We start from the raw sequence: 21304 nt of genomic DNA on the forward strand, positions 1-21304 counted from the left end.
ATGAAGTATCTTAGTAAGATGTCAGACCACCACATGCTGCCACAACCCTTCTTCCAAAAGATATTCCCTCATTTGGTGATGAGATGATGGTTGTGGAAAGCAATGATGAGCTTGTTGGTCTGAAATCTTCCAAACTGGTGAAGGTCATTGCATATGATTCACAACATTTTCATACTTAAAGAGTGACCCCCTGTAAACACAACTTTGTATTGATTTTCAGTGACCCTTCTCTGTAGGAGGACAAGTGGAGGCAAACTATGCCAGTAAAATGCCCCCTATAGAATAACACAACCACCAGGTCACCACTCCTGCAGGGGTCAGAAGCTCAGGATTTTCCTTTAATTTGTCAGTCGGCTGTATATTTAATATAGTTGTTGCCAACACTGATGCCTTGATGTGTTTTAGTACAGTATTCTGTGATCCTGTTGATAAATATCCCCGTCCTGACACTGGCTTTATAAGAATGTTAGTGTGTGCACCATCCATTATATTTCTGAGCCACTTATTTATGTCTTTTTATTTGAACTAATTATTAGAATTTCTGTTAATCAGTGGCAGCAGTTTCCATAGCTACTCATGTCCACAACTCGTATTGATCTGCAGTGACCCTTCCCTCCAAGAGGACCAGCAGAGTTAAAAGATGGCAGCAAAATGCCTCCTACAGCATAACAGAGTAGCCAGATTAGGGTCAAAGGCTCTGCATTTTCCTTCAACTGGACACCAATCTGTATATATTTCAATTTTATTTTCGATATACCGTGCTTCATTTAGTTTAAGACCTGCATAGCATTCTGTGTTCAGCCACTTCAGTTTGGTTAATATGGTGCCAATTCACAACACAAGTCATCTCAAAGCACTTCACAAAGTAAGGTGAAGACCTTATATTATACTATAGACAGAAACCCAACAAATCCAAAGATTCCCTTTGAGCACCTTTTTTGTGAAAGAAGAAAAAAATTTCCCTTTTAATATGAAGAAACTAGCAGAACCAGGCTCAGGGAGGGCAGTCATCTGCCTCGACTGGTTAGGATGAAAGACAAGGCTGTCCGTCCGTCCATCCATCCATCCATCCATCCACCTGCTGAGTGATGCTGAGCTGTGCAGCCTGCGGGAGGAGGAGGAGGAGGAGGAGGAGGAGGAGGAGGAGGAGGGACGTCACGCTGTTTACGCTCGCGGTCTGTCGTTGCAACGCGGAAGAGACGAAGGAGGAAGGAGACGCTCCACGTCACTGAGGTGTAATATCGGCGTCAGTGCAACACAAGGTGCTACCTCAGGACGATTCCAGTACCATTGTGGAGCCTCAGACATCCTTATGTAGGATTTAGTAAGTCGTGTGACCACAAATTGAAGGTTTACTCCGCTGTTTGTGCTCTGAACGGGCATCGGTGGAGACTCCAGGAATCCGCTGAAGGTAACGTACGCACGTTAACGGACGGCTTGTGTGTTTGTCCGCTACCTGCTAGCCTCGAACCGCCGGATGGTGCCTGCTTCAGTGTTTCCCCCGGACACCGCTGACCTTTGCGGCTCAAAGAAAGCGCTGCACGGTGTTTTATTGATAAAATGTCGTAGGACCTATTAGCCCAGAGTGTCAGTGGACTGACCCAGCTAGCTAGTCGGGATTTAAGGTCGTTAGGATTCGAAGCGTTGTTGACGTTTTCGGTTTGACAGTTGTCGGCGTCCTGCTGGGGAGCTGCTGCTGCTGGTTACATGCATTTTCATGACTGCATCTCATCTCATGCAAGCTGGTTAATATGATAACTAGCTATGGCTTATTCGCAGATGGAATAAACATCAGCAGGGCCCGTTGGACTGTTGTAAGAGCTGTAGGTATTACTGTAATCACTGTAACAATAAGCTAAGGCCCTCTCATTGTTGTGGTTTTGATGCATTCTTCGCATCTGCAATAACAACTCATGAAAGTACCAGCATATCAGCACTTACTGTAAATACAACAGAACATATGTACACTATAAACTTAAAGGGGCACAATATTCAGTACTGCATTTTGGGCAGAGAGTTGTCTTCTCTTCTGTGGCTCTGCAGTGAGCTTTATAAAGTCTATGAATCAGGGTTCTTTAGGTTTGGACTCATAGCCTGAAGACTCAAAAATAATGCACTGAACTGAACCCATTTGTAGCCAAAACATACTATTTATTTACTTAAGCCAGCAAATGTGTGGTTGACTTACACTGTTGCACTTTGTTTGCAGCACATTCCACAAGATGGTTTAGTTCAGTTTTCTGTGAACATTGTCTATCAGTTATAATGTAATACTCCCTTGTGACATTATTGTTAAATATCATACCATATTCCTTATGATTAAGTAAAGTAAATCACACTAGCATGTCTATTTAAACAATTTTAAGGCAGGAAGGGGTTATTTGCATGGAAAAACACTTGTAAATGTGCAACTTTGATACACAGAGATGAGTTTTTAGGTGTTTAATCGATGACCGGAGAGGAACTTAAAACAATAGAGTGGAAATCCTGTGGCCTTGCTCCTCTGTGCAAACAGTCACTACCCCTGAGCTGATGGTTCCTATAGCCACATTATGTTTAGAGAAAATGCATTCATCTTAAAATTGTAACTGCAAATCCATTAATCTTGACTTAGCTGTGGATTTAATTTTTATTGTGTTCACTTTATCCTATAGTGTCTCAACACACTTAATTTTTACAATGTGTATGTACAGATGGTTGATAAATTAAAGGAAAAAACAACATAAAGTGCCATAATCAGGTGCTGGGCCACTACTTGCTGCCAGAACAGCTTCAGTGTGCCTTGGAATTGATTCTCCCAGTCTCTGAATTCAACTGTAGGGATGAACACTATTCTTCCAACATATAGCACCTCATCTGGTAGTGATGATGGTGGTGAGCGATGCTGACGGATACACAAAGTCCATATTCAGATCTCAAAATTAATATCCGGATGCCACCGTCGGGACTGAATATTCGGATATTCGGGTCCAGCCCTAAAAATCAGTTTGTCAAACAAAACTAAATAAATGTAAAACACTAAAAAACAGGCAAAACAGGAGAACAACTTGTAAAATCCAATTAAAAAATGTATTATATATAGTATGCTAATATATTAAAATCATTAAGAGCAACCAAAAGCCACTGAAAACATGTACATCCTGAGATTTTTAGATACTTAGAAGAGGAACATTTGATTGAAAGAGGAAGGCTCTGTCATCCACTAACCTCGAGTTAAAAGCAGCCGCTTAGGTGATTTTTTTAAACTACTCTACATCTCAGCACTGTCTGAGTGACGCAGTTAAATTCTGTATTACTGGTTGTTTTTATCTGTTACTGCTACGCTTTCATCATTTTATCTGCTTGTGTTTTCTCACGAGCGACTCGTTTGTCTATGTCAGGTATGTTTCAAATGATGGTAATTATTGATTAATGATAGTTTTTTTCTTCGTTTTTTTTGTACTTTTAATTTGTATCTTGCTTTTAAAAGCTATGCATGTGTCCATTCATACATCCAAATGTCATAGTGATGTTAATATAATGAGATATGTATTTCCAATTAGCAGATTTTTTGGATTGCAGTTTCTTATTTTGTTAGTGCCCCAAAACAAGATGAGTGTCATGTGTTCAGACTAGCAGTCTGTCTGTCGGGCTAATGTCAGTTGCATTTGTCACTTCGGTGACATTCTATGCTCAAGACAGTTGGCTCTTTTAACCACATGTCCTGGCCTTTGTGAAAGAGGTGTGTAGTTTTGGAATGCGTGCTGTTTTAATACCAGTTTCATTTACTTATTTTAAAGTCAACACAAAGAGATTGCAGAGGAACCAATCAAATCAAATAATTTCAAATTGCATTTCCTCTCAGTAATTGCATTTTTTTTTGTTTTTCAAGTAAAGTATTTTCTCTTATGAACAATTAAAAACACATATTTTAGAAAGACTATATTGAAAATATGGGCGCCAAAGTAGAAACTTTGTGGTGCTCTGCAAACACCACAACCTTAATGCGTTGTGTGCTACACTGCACCATTTTCACAATGTACTGTGTCTTGGGAACATAGATGTGCAAGTAAGTTGGCATAGAAGTTATGAATGGAAACTAGAGTTTTTGTGACAATTCATACAGTGTAAGTGACATTGCATAATGTAAAACCTTTGTAGATGGCATCCAAGAAAAATACCCTTGCTTGCTATTTGGCACTAAATTGCAAACCTAAACTTTCTTTTCTCAGATGAGACTGAGATTGTTTTAGTCAGTTCAGATGGCGTCCAGTTTGTTTGGCATGTACCTGGTATAGTCCCAACAGTGGAACTTGGAGGTGGATCGACCAAAATATTGCATAGGTGTAGCAGAAGAGAAATATTCCAGCATAATAATGAGCCTTTCTTAAGAAGAAAAGAGTGGAAACTATGAGCTGGCAAAGTATGTCGCTTTACTTGAATCCAAAAGAACACACTGGGTTTGTTTTAAAGTGATGGGCTGTGCAAAACAACCCCTTCAGTAAAGAGCTGCTGAAAAATATTCTCTCAGAAGAATGGCAGAACATCTCTCTGGAGTTTTACTGTGGGACCTGTATTTTTAACACATTAAATCTAAACTGTTAATTTAATGTGAGCAAATGCCCAGCTGTTAAATGTACAAGTCATGCAAGTAATAAGAGGTGATATGATTTTGAATCATGTGACATTTAAGTGATGTTGTACAGGGGTGAAGTCACTTGTGTTACATGTTGAGGGGTGAGATGTCTATGTAAGATAGGTTGAGGAATGAAAGACGTCTTATCATCTTGGAATTTTAGAGATAGGAGTTTAGTGAATATCAGCATCCGTTTGGTCATGTTATCCACATTACCAATGTTTTTCTCAAAATTTGTGTTTTACATACCGTATATTGCCACATTATATTGATATGTTTTAGTATAGAGATATTTTATGAATAATATTGTGTTGCCTTGCTTTGATGACATCACTTACCACAACTTATTTTATTAAAATACCCATTTTCCAAATTTAACACCACATCACACACTACTCCCAGACTAAAACTACACTCAGTCTTTGTACAAGTACTTTGTTACTCATGTTTGGAGTGATCTCAAAATGGTTTATCAGTCCTCGGAAAATTGTGAACACCAAATTACATTGCTATCAGTATTTAGTTAAGAAGTACATAAGAACAGTGTTGCCGAATATGCCGTTTATGACATTTACTCTGTGGTTGCTGTTGAGAAAATTATCCCACCAAGAACCTGTTTTATAGGAAACACCCAGTTATTCACACCCAATACACACCCTATATTCTTTCAAACCGTCAGAGAATCACATATCAGTGAAAAGTTGAACTCAGATGTGAGTTTGCAGGCAAGATGATTATTAACTAGTGTATGCACAAGCTGTAGAGTGTGTTGATAAGAAATTACAAAGCCACACAGCAGTGCAGAAGTAAACTGTTTCATACTAATCTTGTTCATTAGTTTCATGACCAAAAGGATTTCAGTGGGAGTGTGGCAGTGGGAAAATAAACAGAAAATGAAGCAATCTAGAAACCTGCAGATCTTTGTAGAGCATAGAAATCTACTAGTTTTGTCCACTCTGAATGACTTTATTTTATTTGAGTCAGTTTCTAAGTGCATTTTAATGGGAGTCAGGCAAGCTCACATCAGATCAACTTGTGTTTGCTCTGCATTTTGCTATTCAGCACAGCAGCAGTATCACTAATTGCACAGGGAAGAGGAAGTGAGATGAGGTGAAGTTTTGCTTCTCTAATACCGGGCTGAGCTGTGGGGAAGTTGAAAAATTTGTCAGTGTAGTACCTGTCTTTTAACCCTTTACATAAGCTTGAGCTTAGACAGACTCCATATAAGGTAGCATGCAGTTTGCAATTTTGTATAGGGTCAGATTATTAAGACTTACTAAGAAATAGTCCAATAGCTGCATTTGGTTGATAAGCACATTACAAGAATGAAAAATTCAGTTGTTTGCATGTCCTTTAACAGTTGGCGCTTAAAGTATTGTGAGCCTACTTTGTATCTGGCTGACATTTTACTCTTCACAAGGCCTGAAACCTTTAAGCCATTGCTTAAAATAATGTTCTTATTTCCCCTTATTAGTAAGGTAAACAAGAGAGGTGTTCTCAATCTGTTTTAATCTCTCTCTAATTGGTTGGAGGATGTTTATCTTGTCTTAATGAGTCAGGTCAGAGTACCACGACTTGGTCAAATGGCTGTGTGTTGGTGTGAAAACACACACCCTCTGAACTAACGCCTCCTCTGAAAAGAACGTGTTTGAAAAGACTACTAAACCTGCAGTGTGTCTCGATAGCTTAAAATGATCCAGGACAGACAGGGCAAAGTGTAACAGCATTTTGTGGTGTTGGAATATCATTTGATTGTTTGCTATATCTTTTCATTTTTATTGACCTCCTCTGTCTTTGATATTTATGGGCCTTTTTATAGCTTGAATTGGGTTAAATTGCAATGAAAATCAGATCTGCATCACATTTAGAAGTTAATCAAACTTACTTTCAAGGAGGCGACACACCAATAAGCCACTTCAGTAAAGAGTGTTAATGTAAGCTTATTAGACAGAGAACAGAATCTAAACACCTCAGTAGCTCTTACAGAAGCTGCTTCTTCAACATTACTAGGACCATACAGTCACTTTTAGAATCACTGATGGCAGGAAACAATGAAAATGTGAGTACTTGCAGAAATGAATACCTTCCTTTAATCTGTGACTATAAAAGTGGAACTTTGGTCTGTTCCGACTAGTAGTGAAACAATAACTCTGCATGCAGTGTGTTTACAGAGAGAGATAATAATTGTTAAATAGAAGAAAGAGTAGGAAGTGAAGATTACACAAGTTATAATCTTGTAGGCTGATACCTCTTATTTTCTACTCAAAGATAGTGCAGGTGAGAGGGTGAGCCATGTGCTAGCAATTTTTCTTTTCTTTTATCTTATTTTGCACAATTTGCTTTCAGTCAGTAACTGATGTCATTATACTTGTGACAACAGAGTAGCTGTACTGTATCAGAATCAGTCCCTTTAATGTATGAATACTGTACAGTGCTGCAAACACTTAAATAATTGCAGTAAGTACAGTACGAGTGCCAAGCTAAAGGGCAGTTTTGTTTCTGATGCATTCATACAAGATTAATATAGGTCTAATGCTTTTACAAGGATGTGTTTTCACTCTCTCTTCCTCATTTTCTCTCCCACTCTCTCTGTTTTGCTCTTTGTCTTTATAATTCTTGTCTACATGATTCAGCGGTTGGCTAAATGTTAATTGTGATATGTGCATTGTAAAAAGAACTCAACCCTCCAGGTCTCATACCAGCGATAATCACATTCATGTAAAGATTTTCTTTACATTGATTTAGAATTAAACTAGAATGTATTAATTAATGTCTTAATTTTGTGTTTTTGTACAAATCATGTTGTCTGACCATATCATAAATATAAGAAACCCTGGGGTGGCATTTTTTATTTGGGATATACGAGATAGTGGTGAAGTTTTGGGTTAAAATTATAAACTAACTGAATGAAAAATTCTGCCTCTCATTCTATGAGATTTCACATCCTTGTGAAAGCATTAGACATATCTTAATTCTTATCATGTATTGATGTAACAGTAACAGAACTGCACTGCAGCTGGGCATCTTTAATATGCTGGATATTTTCAGAGTGGAGTTGATGGATGTTATATCTATTAATGTTTTTTTGTGTGTGTGTGTTTGTTCCCTCAGAGTGCCCCACTATTTCAGCTTCTAGATGGGTGAATCAGGCTCACGCCGTTCCACACTTGTTTCCCGCCTGCCAATTTTCCGCCGCAGCAACAGTAAGAGACAGGAGTCTCTTCCTTCCTCTCCATCCTCAGGTGGAGTGGGGAATGGCGTCCACACCTCCTCGCCTTCCAGCACCAACTCCAGCTCTGGCAGCACTGGGAAACGCCGTAGCCTTTTTCGCACTCCATCTCTCAGTTTCACAGCTAAACGAAACAGTGATCCACGTGTCCAACCTATCAACCTAAACCTCACTCCTCCCCTGTCACAGAGCACTGACGCAAATGGAAATAACCAGCAGACAATAACAACGTCAGTGTCCACAGGGTTCAGTGATAGTAGTGGGGGACGCCCAAAATCACGCCACTCATTTGGGTTTGGCAGCCACAGGCAAAAGAAAATAACACGCTCTCAGACTGAGGACTTTGACAAGGCTTCCTCATCTTCCTCCACAACCAATCGAAATGTGTTCATCAACTGCATCAGTGGGTCAGGGGCCAATGAAGGTGACGACTCCGGGTTCCTCGATGACTACAGTGGTGGCAGTAATAATAACAAACGGTCATCACGCCAGAAAAAGCAACTGCTGCCCAAGTCTTTCTCGGCACACCACCGCTTCTCCCGCACATCTGATCACCACAGACCTCCAGAAGTGAATCTGGAACCTCCAAGTTCTACCACCATCACCCCAGGAGCAGGAGGACTCACCCCAGGGTCATGGCCTGGTGAACTGCTAGTTGCCGGTGGTGAGAGCTCCCTCCAGTCCCCTATGATATCAGAGGATCGAACCACCGCCATCACCCCTTCGGAGTTTATTCCCATCACAGAGGACTCTGTATCTGAGGTGGATGTGCTGCCAACTCCCAGCCCTGCTTCCGGTGTAGCCCCAGGACCTGCCTCTGTGCCTGGGCCTGCTACTGACAATACTCCCCCTGACCCACCACCTGCTCCAGAGAACTTCAGCGTGGCCGTCTCTACCTCCCAGGTAGTAGGATTGTTTTGTCTCAGTAGTTTTGAAATCAAACAGAGTTAATCGGTGTAAACATGCAGTGTGTTTTATGCTAAAAAGTTACTTGTAATCATTGTGCAGAAGTGTGAATGTCCTGATAAAAATGCACAATGCTAACTTGTTAAATTATTTTAATAATAACTCTGCTTGTAAACAAATACACTTACCAACAGCTATATAAAAGTATGAGTGCTTCAGGAATTCACAATACAACCACAGATGCCCTTGGCTGTCGAGAACAACAACCGTAAAGGATGAATATTTGTGACTGCTGTTGGGAGTCTGTGAAATGTGGCATAAAAATTGAGCATCGGGCATGAAAAGTCCTTTTATAGAAAGAGCTGAGGCAGGAAAAAGAAAACTTGTGCATGTCTGCAAAATGCCCTTCACATTTAACACCTTTGTGCTCACTACGTATCCTCCTTCAAAGAATTTATTCAGTTTTTTGTTTTTTTTTTTTTGGTAGAGGACAGAACTCAAAAAGTAAAACCATTTATCCAGTATAATGATTGCAAAAACAAAGCTCTGCGCTTCTTGTTTTGGCTCCAGGAGAGTAAATGCGGTATGGCTTTGCTGTCTTAACATGCCCACTTTGGTGCCTGAGGGTGCAAACATCCACCTCTTAAGTACTTGCTGAAGTGGAATCTTCTCTCTAACCTGCTACATTTTTGCCTCATTAACTTGCCAGTGAAATATGTTCTGTTTTAACACATGCTCAATAACATGTCCTGTCCTCAGGTTTTCTTCACTCCAGCCCAGTCGGGTGCTGAAAAACCATTACTCCCTGATACCAGCACAGCCAACAACACAGACTATGAGACTGCCATTTCCCTCTCAGAGCCAGAGACAGCTGTGCCCTGCCTACCTCTGCAGGAACAATCACTGGAGGAGAGGAAGGAGAGGGAGGAGGAAAGAAAGGAAGCGAGAAAAGAGGTGTCAGCTGATGAAAGGAAGGAGCTGGTCCAGGAGAGGAAGACAGGATACCACACAGAGACCACGAGTGAGAGCGAGGCATGTGTGGTACGCAGTGAGGGTTGTCACTCTAACCCCGAGCAGTCGGAGAGGAGGCCAAGAAACACGCTCTCTGTTCAAGAAAGAGGAAGCTTCTGTGGCTGCCATGAACCCAGGTCCTCTCACTTCCGGAAACCACATGCAGGTATGAAACTCATTCAGGCACTTGTAGGAAAATCACAGATTTACATGCAAAGCCACAGCCACCGAAACACAGACGTCATACTCATATGTACAGTGAGAGTCACAGGGACCCGCAGACAAACTCATAACATCCCTTTTTTGTATTTGTGTGACATTCCTTCGTTATGAGGGCTCCGTGAAATTATCTTAAAGCAACAGTACTGCCCTCTGTGTGTTTTTGTGGGTTCATCAGATAGGTGAATTTCTTTATTGCTAGAGTATGCATGTAACAAAACAGCAAATAAACAAAAAAAGGGCTCAAGCTAATAATGAAATATAAAATACAATATACAAATATATATGTATATATTTGCTGGAACATCTACAGTAATAGAACATCAGATTTAAAACAATAAGATATAAAATAGTACAATACAGATGTCAGCAGCTGAGATATTATAGAATATTGCACATGTGCTGTATTGCAGTGCCCTGTGTACAAGCAGTGTAGTTTGGAATTTATTCATACAAAGGTTCAGCTGAAATGTTGAAAGATATCTGTATTGTATTGCAGTACATAATAATCACTCATGGCTCTGGGGTAGAAGCTGTACTTTTATTCTGTGATATGATCGATATGAAATGTCTACCAGAGGGTGGCAGGTCAAAGAGAAGATGTCCAGAGTGGGAAGGGTTGTTGAGTATGTTGGCTGCTCTACTGAGGCAGAAAGCTGAATAAATCCTTGAAAGAAGGCAGTGGGCTTTCGATTATCTTCTGGATGGTATTGATGATCTTCTGAAGGGCTCCCCTGTCTGCTGCTGCTGAACCACTGGCATATCACATAGAGCTACAGTGTGTCACCACACTCTTGAGGGTGCAGAGGTGGTAGGTTGCTGGCAGCTTCTACTACAGATTGGTTCTCTCGAGGATCCTGACAAACTAGAGGTGGCTGCTATGCCTTCTTGACTACTGTGCTGATGTTGGTAGTCCAGGAGAGATTTATCCAGACGCTCTCCATTCATGTGTACTAAGCTGGAGTCTGCATTATTCTTCTCGATGTGTATTATGCGTTCATTTGCTTTTGAAGTGTTTAGAACACCACACTGCTAGCTGATGAACTTCATCCCTGTAGTATGTCTTGTGTCCTTTTGAGGTAATTCCAACTACAGTCTGGATGGGGGGCAGAATCACTAGTGTAGAGGGCGATGCACCTGTAGAGCACTAGTGCTGAGTGAAAAGGTAGAGAAGAGGTGGATGAGTTGGAGAAGCCCCTAAGTTCACAGGTTTAGTGGCCAGGCTGTATAGAAAGATAGTGGTAAAGGCAGAACAGAAGTCTATCATAAGCATTCTCGCACACCTCCCCTGATGTTCAAGTTGGGTCAATGTGGTGTGAGGAGTGTTTGGTAGTTGCTGGAGCCTCTGATGGTCATTTTTGGGACAGTTAAGTTTGATGTAAATGGAGCCTGTTCCATGCTAGGACAGCAGATGCACTTTCTTTGTTAACTTAGATGTATGTGCATGCTTTTTATTACAGTGTCTCTTTTGTTTTACTTGCTTTTTCACTTCCTCTCTTACTTACACACGCACTCAAAATGTATGGCTCAACTACATTTGACAGTAAAAAATCACCTCTTTGTGATTCAAAGTGGATTAGGAGGAAATGTTAATGTTTTCCTTAGGGTAACATCTGAGATTATATATATATGATAAATAAAGAAATAAACATATCAAACATCAGTTGTGGCAGTAAAAAACTGTTTATACAGCTTTACTGTCAGGACTTCAAATTATGTTTTTGCCATGAAAAAGTTAAGATAACAGTTCAGTTTTTGAAGATGTTTATTTTTAAATACAATAGGACCAAATTCTTGTTAATATGCAGTCACTGTTGTATATAGTCTTCAAAAACATTTACAATAGTCTATGCCGAAATTAGTTAAACATTATTAGGTAGATGAAGTGATGCAATGCTAATGCTCTCTCAGTGTTGTTTGGTTTTATTACTTCTCTATGCATGGCTGAATAAGCGTGAATAAGATAGCCTGTAAAAATATTTGAGAGTTCATTACCAAGCCTCTCAAAGAGATTCCCCCAGGAAACTGATAAGTGGAAGTGATGGGAGCTGGTCTAATCAGTTTTTAAGTAATGTTGTACTGATGTCCCACAGCTTGTTTCCATTTGATAACTGAAGACCACGAGATGACTAGTATTGATATGTAGAGCATAATACTTTCCCACCTTCTAAATCATTTGCTAATTCAAAGTTTTAAATGTGAATGCTCCGGAGCTATACAAGAATATTAACAGCTGCAAATCAGATTTAAAAGTTTAGGTAGTCGACACGGAGAAATGCATTCTGCCTAAAACATAAATCCAAGTTTTGGGTTGACTGAAACAGTCAAATTGAAGATGTGCTCCTTAACCAAAGATGATTTGTTGCTATTCTCTTCAGCTCACCTTTAGCTCCTGCTGCATTTTAATTCTACAGTTCAGCACTAAAATTCTAACAAGTGTTTGCTTTATGTCAGACTTTGATCAGACACTGAAGAACAACATAATATGGCTGAATTTGTTGTCCTTTCAGGGAACAAAATGGATAATTTGCCCAGTAAGTTTGGAGTCAAAATTCTAATTAAAATTGATTAACACTTATGGATAAAAAAATTAACAAGGGTTGCAATTCCATTTGTAAAATGTGGACACTTGTATACATTCCAGTGCAAACTTTGCTGAAGGAAGTACGGTATTATTATTATGCCCAATCCTTCACATTGTGTGCTGTGTATTTTAAAGTAGGTGCAGGTGTGGGGCCATCTGCCAGCAGTTGCATAGTGTGGTATTAATGGCCTGTTGGTTGTATATATCATTGTGAACACGCATGCGCATATACATGCTCGGACGCTTGTCTGTTGGACGTAACAACATCAAATTTTATATATTTATTTTGCAAACGATGTCATAGGCCTCTGTGAAATAGGTTCCTATCTACTGTAGATCTTTCTAGATGAAACAGTCTGACCCTCTTGTACAATCGTCGTAGACACAAGAAAACATGCTAATCATGGGGCCTCCTCAGTGTTATACATCGATCAGCCACAGCAGTAAAATGGAAGTGAATAACGTTCATCATCCTGTTGCAGTGGTGCCTGTCAAGGCGTGGGATATATTAAGCAGCAAGTGAACAATCGGTTCTTGAAGTTGATGTGTTAGAGGGAGGAAAAATGGGCAAGCGTAGGATCTGAGTGACGTTGACAGGGGCCAGATTGTGACGGCTAGACATCTATGTCAGAGTGTCTCCAAAACAACAGGTCTTGTTGGGTGTTCCTGATATGCAGTGGTTCATGCCTAACAAAAGTGTTCCAAGGAAGGACAACTGGTAAACTGGCAACAGGGTCATGGTCCGGTTTGACAGCAGAGTCAGTATGGGATGTCCGAGAAAATAGTTTACTCCATTGATGCCCCAGCTCACAGTTTCCAGGACTTAAAAAGGATGTTCTGCAAATGTCTTGGTACATGATAGGTTAGGACACCTTCAGAGGTCTTGTGGAAGGCTTGCCCTGAAGGGTCAGAGCTGTTTTGGCAGCCCAAGAGGCACCGACATATCATTAGGCAGGTGGTTTTATTTTAGTGGCTGATCAATGTAAAGTATACAACAGAAGTGAGTGCATCCCTGTGCAATGTCACTTAAATGTCAAATGATTTAAAATTGTCACCTTATGTTACCTGTAGTACTGCTGAGTTGAACAGTAGTGTGTTTGCTCTTATGTCAATTAATAAGCTATAGATATACCATATTAAAATACAGGCCCCACAGTAGAAAGCGATAGATGAGATTTACTATATTAAAATACAGGCTCCTCAGTACAAGCTCTTTAAATGTTTAATTTATTTTGATGACAGACTTAATCTTTTGAATGGAGGATGCCCATGTTGCACACATTTCTGGAGAGATGTTCTACTGTGCTCCAGACAATATTTTTCAGCTACTCTTTGCTGGACAGTTGTGTTGATCTACCTTTCTCTTTAAAATATCTAAAAGGTGTCTGTTGGATTTAAGTCAGGTGAAACATTTGGCCAGGTCATAGTTTTCATTTATTTCTTTAGAAAGTTTTGTGTGATTTTGTCAGTGTGCTTTGGATCATTATCATGTTAGAATCTTCCTCCTCTGCCAAACTTCTGGAGACTGAGAGGCATTTTGTTAGTCAGTATTATTGTATATCCGTAGATATTTAAAGCTGCAATAAAACGAGGGAGATAGAAAATCGTTTGCAGTAAGTCCTGTGTTTTTATATAGATATAGACTTTTGTTCAATGGGAGGATATTTTCTTTCTGTTTTCACTTATTTGTTGGTTCACATATAAAAATCCTCCATTTGTCTGACTGAAAATGAATTCCCCACAAATCTCACATTTTTTATGTAGTTATATTGTTACAAAGCAATCTCAGTGTAAGAACTCAAACTAAACCTGATTATTACAAAACAATAAATACTATTTGACCAAAAGCAATATAGCTGAAGAGCTTAATGAAGGGAAGATTTAACCGAATGCTGAATAAGTAAAACCTGCTTTTGTCATTTACATTTATGAAAGAAATCTTATCTCTTACAGGAAAGGGGGTTGACTGAGTTAGAAATATAATAAAAAGATGATTATATCTGCTTCTGGAATCACAATTTCACCTAAATCCATTATTTCTCTGCCTGTCTGACTTTGTTATTCTCTTTGTTTCTTTCTTCTTTCTTGTTTCTTTCTTTCCTCCAGCTTCTCTTTGTAGCAGTGTCAGCCCCTACCATGAGGTGATGCGGATGGAAAGGCGTCTGCGCTCTTCGTCTGAGGGGGCTGGTGGGCCTCGTATCCATGGTAACCACAGAGAGGCCCCGGGCTTGGAGGGATGTGGTTTGCTTAAACACAGAAACAACTCCTCATCATCTAAACTGGGAAGTCTGGTAGGTCTTAAACTGTGTTAATTTTAATTTTTTATGTGTCATTTTAGCTGTAGATTATTATATCATGAATTTTTTCATCCTGTAATTATGTTTTATTTTACAAATTGTTTGTTATGCTCAGTTGTCATATCACACTTACGACACTAGTAGTTTGTGTATAAAATGTACAGTGCAGTTTACATGCTTATTGATATGTTTACATAAAGCATAGCTAAAACCCAGATGCACATACACACAGGCAGCACAAGCAATTAGCATGACTAAATAGCTCATTATGCGCTACTTCCTCTACTGTACATCCTCGTAGCAAAGCATGGCAAGCTTATTTGTATAGAACTTTTCAAACACAAAGGCAAGAAAAAGTAGTTTACATAAAACAAAGGAATTCATTATAACAACATTTAAAAATGCGGTGAAGAGGAAAAGAGAATCAATTAAAATAGGAAATTAAACACAAAAGTGACGAGTAATACATTTCTATACAGTTACAGGGCACTAATAAATTGCAACTTTAATAAAGGAAATAAAAATTCTGTACAGAGCATTAATCTGTCCAAGACACTGAAAAGCAAGGGAGAAATATTCTTTCCCTTGTGTGTATGTGTGTGCGTGCGTGCGTGCGCATGCACGTATGTGTTTTTCTTCTTATGCAATTATTTGGTCTCTCTGTGGTTTCGTATTTATGCGTATCATTTTTGTCAAAGTAAGAAGGTGGATGCAGGAGCTTTTCCCTTGTAGTGAGCATTGCTTTCTTAAAAGTACAGTTTTAACTTTGCAACCATTCAAAGCACCAAGAATATTGAAGGCAGCTTCATTTCTTCAAGGAAGTCAAATATTGTTCATATCATCCCATTCATGTCCGTCCCACAATACTCTTAATCCTTTACGGCCACTAAAATGTTATTTTCAATCTTTCACTCATGCTTGTCACAACCAATAAGCTCCTGGCCACTTTGGTGACACCTTTTCTTGGACTCAAATGACCTGAATACATTCTGTGCCCTTCCAAAGGTTTGTAGGACAGGCTGTCACTTTTTCATAAGGAGGAGAGAAATTGCAAAGTGATATTTATACAGTAACTGCAGATGTGCGAGTTATGTAAAATGACTTGCAGACATTTGTTGTAGACAAATTTGAATCTAATTTGAAAAGAGTTCTTAACATTTTATTTGTGAAGCTGTTTGCTCATACTTGCAATTCTGCATATCCAGGACAAGAATTACAGCTTCCTTATAGAGTAACTTTGCATTTGATTACCAAATTGCCATTACATCTACAGGATGAGCCCTGCTCTTAAAAGGGATTAAAAGAGCTGTTGTAATTGGGCACAATTATACCCAGCTGCTTACACATTCTGCTATAATGTGCTGCATGATACTTAGTAATCTCCCCCAGCTCCTATGCCTCTGGCCATTAAAATACGGAAAGTGTTTTGACGTGCCTTGGGCAAACCAAACATAGCACACATGATTTTGTTTTGCAGCTCTGACTCACAAAGTGGTGCATAATTTTGACTCACGTTGAATGTAAAATTCAATGTGCCTGCTATGTTTCAGCGTTTTGACAAAAACAGATCTGTTAATGGAAGCCGAATACCTTGGTAATCTCACAAACTGACTTGTCTTGAACAGTTTGAGGCGGGAAGGCATTTAATGGATAATGAAGAGAGGTAACTGAGAAATGGCATGCCTTTAATGGTGATCTATATTGCAATACTAATTTTTGTCCCAACAAAGTGATACGACAAGTCTTAATGTGTCTCTATTCTTTGCATAGTTGCAGTAGTTTGAAAAACTTCTTCAGTCATCTGAAGGATTTAAGCATAATATCCTATTTGTGAGCTTAGGCTGTTGAACAAACATTGCAGTAGTGCTTGTTGATGCATGCTTTAGCTATATCCACTTTTGAGTCTGGGAAAGGACTATAGCTACAACAGCTGTGTGTTCTCTTTCAGCAGACACGAGGAAAGCTAGTTTAAGTCAATCTCATTTATGCTACCTGGGACTAAAGGCTTCTGCTGAGGTTTAAAAAGGGCAGGGATACACACATCACGTTGCTGTGTACCTTGCAAGACTGCAACTTCCTCTTGATGTACAGTTCACTAAACATGGTGTAATCTCTTCCTTTTCTCGTCTGTGCCTATGAAGGGCCCTTCAGGGGCCCGAGTCGTGGTGGGAAGATATGAGCCGAGGATTGTATATTAAATTATGTACCACCACTCTTAGCTTCATAAAAGTTTTTTGGTTAGCTGGAGGCACATGTAGCTAATGAAAAAGTCTGGATTTAGACACTTTAGCCTTCTCCTGAGTGTGTTTGCAAGAGGTATAATATAAATAAAAGCATGCAACAATAACATCTTCTAATTAAATAGATAACTAAAAGTAGTAAGGTTGTGAATCAAAGGATTATAATGGTCTGCTTGTTGTTTATACATATAATATGTAGCTAAGTGGTGTTTGTGTTAAAGATGTCTGCGGGACATTGCACCTGTAGCTGGCATACTGTGCGACACAGTATGTTAGGTGGATATGTTGTATTGTTCCTTTGTCATTACACCCCGTATGGACAGTAATTAGCACAAAGCAAATGAACATTTTGTTTACAGTCACCAAATCACTAAATTCACAGAGAGAAACTGTGAAGTGCAGCTGTGAAGAGTAGGAAGCCTATGTTTGCTTGAGCTGCTTGGTGATCTCATTCCAGTTGTTATTGTTTTTTTTCCCCCCTAAAATCCCTTCAGGAAGCTGTGAGATATTTATTTTACCAGCATTTTCAGAGTTGGTTGCGCATAAGCCTCTCAATGACAGCTGTGATAATACTGTGACAGGCTGACAGTGATTACGCTCCAAACTAGCACACAAAAAAAGAAAGAATTACTTAAGATGCTCCCCAGAAATTCTCTCTTATCTCAAAGACAAGCTGAACAACTTTGAACATGCACTTTTGTTAGTAGTTTGAGTGACATATATGGCAGAATAGTTCAACTGCAATTCACTTCACTTTGAATATGTTGCTTATGCATATCAACAGTTGCTTGGCCGCTTGCTTCCTAGACAGTTTTGTTCTGCAGAGTGCCTCTTGTTTTCATATCCTCCACTCTGATTGATTCACTTCCTCTTCCAGACAGAATTTGTAATTACCAGAAACAGACGGTTAGGTTTTAACATGAAAAACATTGAGGATGTTTGCAAATATTAATACCGAATGCTCACTTTGCCCAAATCTATCATATAAAAACATTAACAATTATGACATGGAAATCAAATCAAATAAAGTAAACAAGCAAACAAAAAAAACTACATTTTCTCTTAGGCTAGGGTTCCAAATGCAAAATGATCACATTGTAGAGCAATGAAAGTAGTGATTGATGACATATATCTCATGACTAATACACAACCATTCATATTTATCTGCACCAATGGATAAGCCAAACGCAATAAAATAAATAGCACTAGTGTTATTATTTTGTGATAATACTAGTGTTAGTATTATTTTGTGATTATAATATGACTTTAAGGCACATTTGTACAAACACAGTCCTTCTACTAGGGATTAAAAGCCAGACATTAAAAGCCAAACACAGTAGTATGTAGTACACATAATTGTCTGTGTACTGTACAATCTTTTAGTGGTAATTGTACTGCAGTTACATGTTTGTATTTCAAATACATTTTCTGTAAGATGTGGATTTCACGTCACCACTGCTTCTGTTATGAGAATATAAGCATGTTTATAAACACACAGAACAGCTTCTAACATTCAATAGGTACATGCCCTTTTTGTCTGTCCAGTTATATCATGGTGAATATGTCAGTCTGACATCTTCACATCAAAATGGGTTTATTTTCAAATCATTGAACAACATAGAGGTTAATAAAATGGTAAAATGTTCCCAGATAGAGCGGAGTTGATTGTCAATTAGGGGCTCATTAACTATCAGACAGGGACAAAAGTCTGCAGGACTCCTGCCCTCAAGGATTGGAATTGCCTGCCATGGCCATGTTGAAGTCAGATTAAGGAATGTTTCTTTTAATTCACTGAAACTTCTTTTTCCCCATAGCAATGTGCCTAAATACTTCAAAGGCTGTTATATCTTCTTGATTATATTGGTGCATTTAACAAATATTTTTGCAAAAATATAAACAATATAAACATCCTCTGCTCAGACTAGCTGGACTTTGGAAATCTTGTTGATTCTGCAGGTCACACTACAACCAAACTGGCCTCATCATGAAGCAAAGTCATTTTGCAGCTGGAAACTGATAGCTCTCAATGACACGGTTGCACAACCTGGTCTGATCACGCTTTCACTTATCCATCTCAGAATGCCTGCACAATGTCAGAGTCACGAAACAGGAGCATCAAAAAAGAATGAAATAGTGTTTTATGTTATGATTCATGCTTGTGCTTTCATGCTGTGACACATCAAAATGTCTGCTAACATGTCTATGTCATTCAGAATGACTTTCTTTAATCTTAATTTGTAATATATAGTCCTCTAATTTTCTGAAAATGATGACAAATTACAGAAGCAGGAAATGTAAGTATTTCACTAGTTGTGACTTCCTACTTTAGCATTGTCTTTCCCAACACATTCTAATGAATTTGTAGGCCTTACTATATGTGATAGGAAACCTGTGTTAAAAGTTGTAACTAGTGTAGTTTAGATATCGATACAGTTTCTAACAAAGTCACCTGTATGAAGTAATGGGCTTTAGTATTTATGCCTTTTAATTTTCAAATGACATTGCTTATTGGATATGAAAAGGGTGTTTGCCCCAGGACTGATTTATCACTCTGTATTGACATGGAGTAAATAATTGTTAGAAAATGACAAATGTTAGGTGATAAACTGTGTGGGGAAATTTTTATTCCTCTGTAATGTTAAGAGCAAAGGTCAACTTTACTGTGACATTCAAAACCATAACTCAGGAACAGAGGGAGAAATTGTGGCCATATTTCACATGAAATCGGATACTGAATTGGTGACAACAATCTTGGGTGCCCACCTCAGAACTGTGGTGATTGTATAGATCTTGGTTACTACTGGCTTTGATATGTGTCTGGAGCATTCATGTTTTTGAATTTTTAGCTTCTTTGCACTAACATGTTTGAAGCATCAAACTTCTGTCATGGTTTCAACTTTATTTTCTATCAGAATCCACCTCATTAGCAAAGCATGCCAACACATAAAAGGAATCTGACTCCTTTCTGTTGTTTCTCTCTGTGAACTTGAACACTTCAAAGTCTTCACTATATATATGAGTCTGGACAGACATGGATGTAAGCTACAACTTGACTGGTTGGCAGAGGCACACAACCGCAGGGCAGTAATTCTATTTTTTTCGTGTATGCTTTATTCACCAAACGGATTTCCAGTTTGACTGGACATTCAGACCTTTATGCCCTCAGGCACATTGTAAACACAACTGGCTGTGAAACGTCTGCTCAGACAGAATGAAAGTCATTTGTTAGTCCGTATATTTCCCATTGCTAGAAGCCATAATACCTGACTGCAAAGCCAAATCACTCTCCCTTGATCTTAATGCATTTGCCACCCTAAAGCTCTGAATAAATGTAATTTTCATAGACTGGATATATGATTTCCACAGAGTGTGAACAGAAACCAGTGGCTTTAAAAGGACAGAAAGAACCTCTTGCTTCCTCTTATTCCTGTTTTGGATGTCATTCTGCTTGGCACTTAAGAGATGGAGCCATTTTTTAATGAGACCAGAATCTGATATTATCTCTATTAACTCAAGGATTATACTCACTCAAATCACGTAAGTGAGGTAGAAGGGTGACATCTCTGGGTTGTAAAATCATATTAACACATTTCTGTCGTTAGAGGGGCACATTAAAATGGGTAATTTAGCTTCAAATGAAGACTGTGTGCAGTAGCATCACACGGTATGGGTCTTCATTTCTTTTCCAATACCTTTTAGCTATCAGCTTTAATGCCTGAAATGAGGTCTTGTGTTGAGGTGCATTACACTGAAATGCATTCTGGCCTTTTTTTGATGTTTACTGCACTGAGTATCCGGTGAAAAAATGGAAGAAGAGATAAACGCCAGTGTAATGTCACATGTTTATACACAGCCTACACTGGTTTCACGCAGGCTTTGCATTGGAGAACGCTGACTGGAAATTCAGATTTCCTGCACTGCAACAAAACAGTGGTGAGAGCTGAACAGAGTAGGATACTGGATTTTCTGATCCATCTATATCCACAAATACTCTAAGAGAGTGGCACATAATAGTTTGTGGATCTTGGAAAAAATAATACAAACTCTGAGGTGGTCATTATTATTAGTCTTTGTTTTTGGGTCTATAGTACATCTTAATAGTTTGCTGGTGAAATCGGTTACGCAGCATTATTTTGACCTTTGCATTGCCATTTTCTTTTGGATTCAGAGAAATTTACTGATGTTACAAGCAAGTTTCGAGGA

At 39.0% G+C, this 21304-nt stretch overlaps 1 protein-coding gene across 4 annotated transcripts in view; it reads left to right on the top strand.

Annotated features, from left to right (window-relative positions):
- The first annotated feature begins 1189 nt into the window (after positions 1 to 1189).
- ccser1 (coiled-coil serine-rich protein 1) overlaps positions 1190 to 21304 on the top strand; it is a 119350-nt gene continuing 99235 nt past the window's right edge. For 2 of the 4 annotated variants that reach the window (XM_035950726.2, XM_035950727.2), the window contains exons 1-4: positions 1190 to 1411; positions 7727 to 8747; positions 9510 to 9927; positions 14671 to 14855. In XM_035950726.2, coding sequence (XP_035806619.1) covers positions 7752 to 8747; positions 9510 to 9927; positions 14671 to 14855 — 1599 coding nt within the window. In that variant the 5' untranslated portion in view covers positions 1190 to 1411; positions 7727 to 7751. The remainder of the gene's footprint in view (positions 1412 to 7726; positions 8748 to 9509; positions 9928 to 14670; positions 14856 to 21304) is intronic. The other 2 variants (XM_023275764.3, XM_035950728.2) reach the window with 1 other exon arrangement.

The sequence above is a fragment of the Amphiprion ocellaris genome, chromosome 6 (assembly GCF_022539595.1).
Source record: "Amphiprion ocellaris isolate individual 3 ecotype Okinawa chromosome 6, ASM2253959v1, whole genome shotgun sequence".
NCBI classification, from domain to species: domain Eukaryota; kingdom Metazoa; phylum Chordata; class Actinopteri; family Pomacentridae; genus Amphiprion; species Amphiprion ocellaris.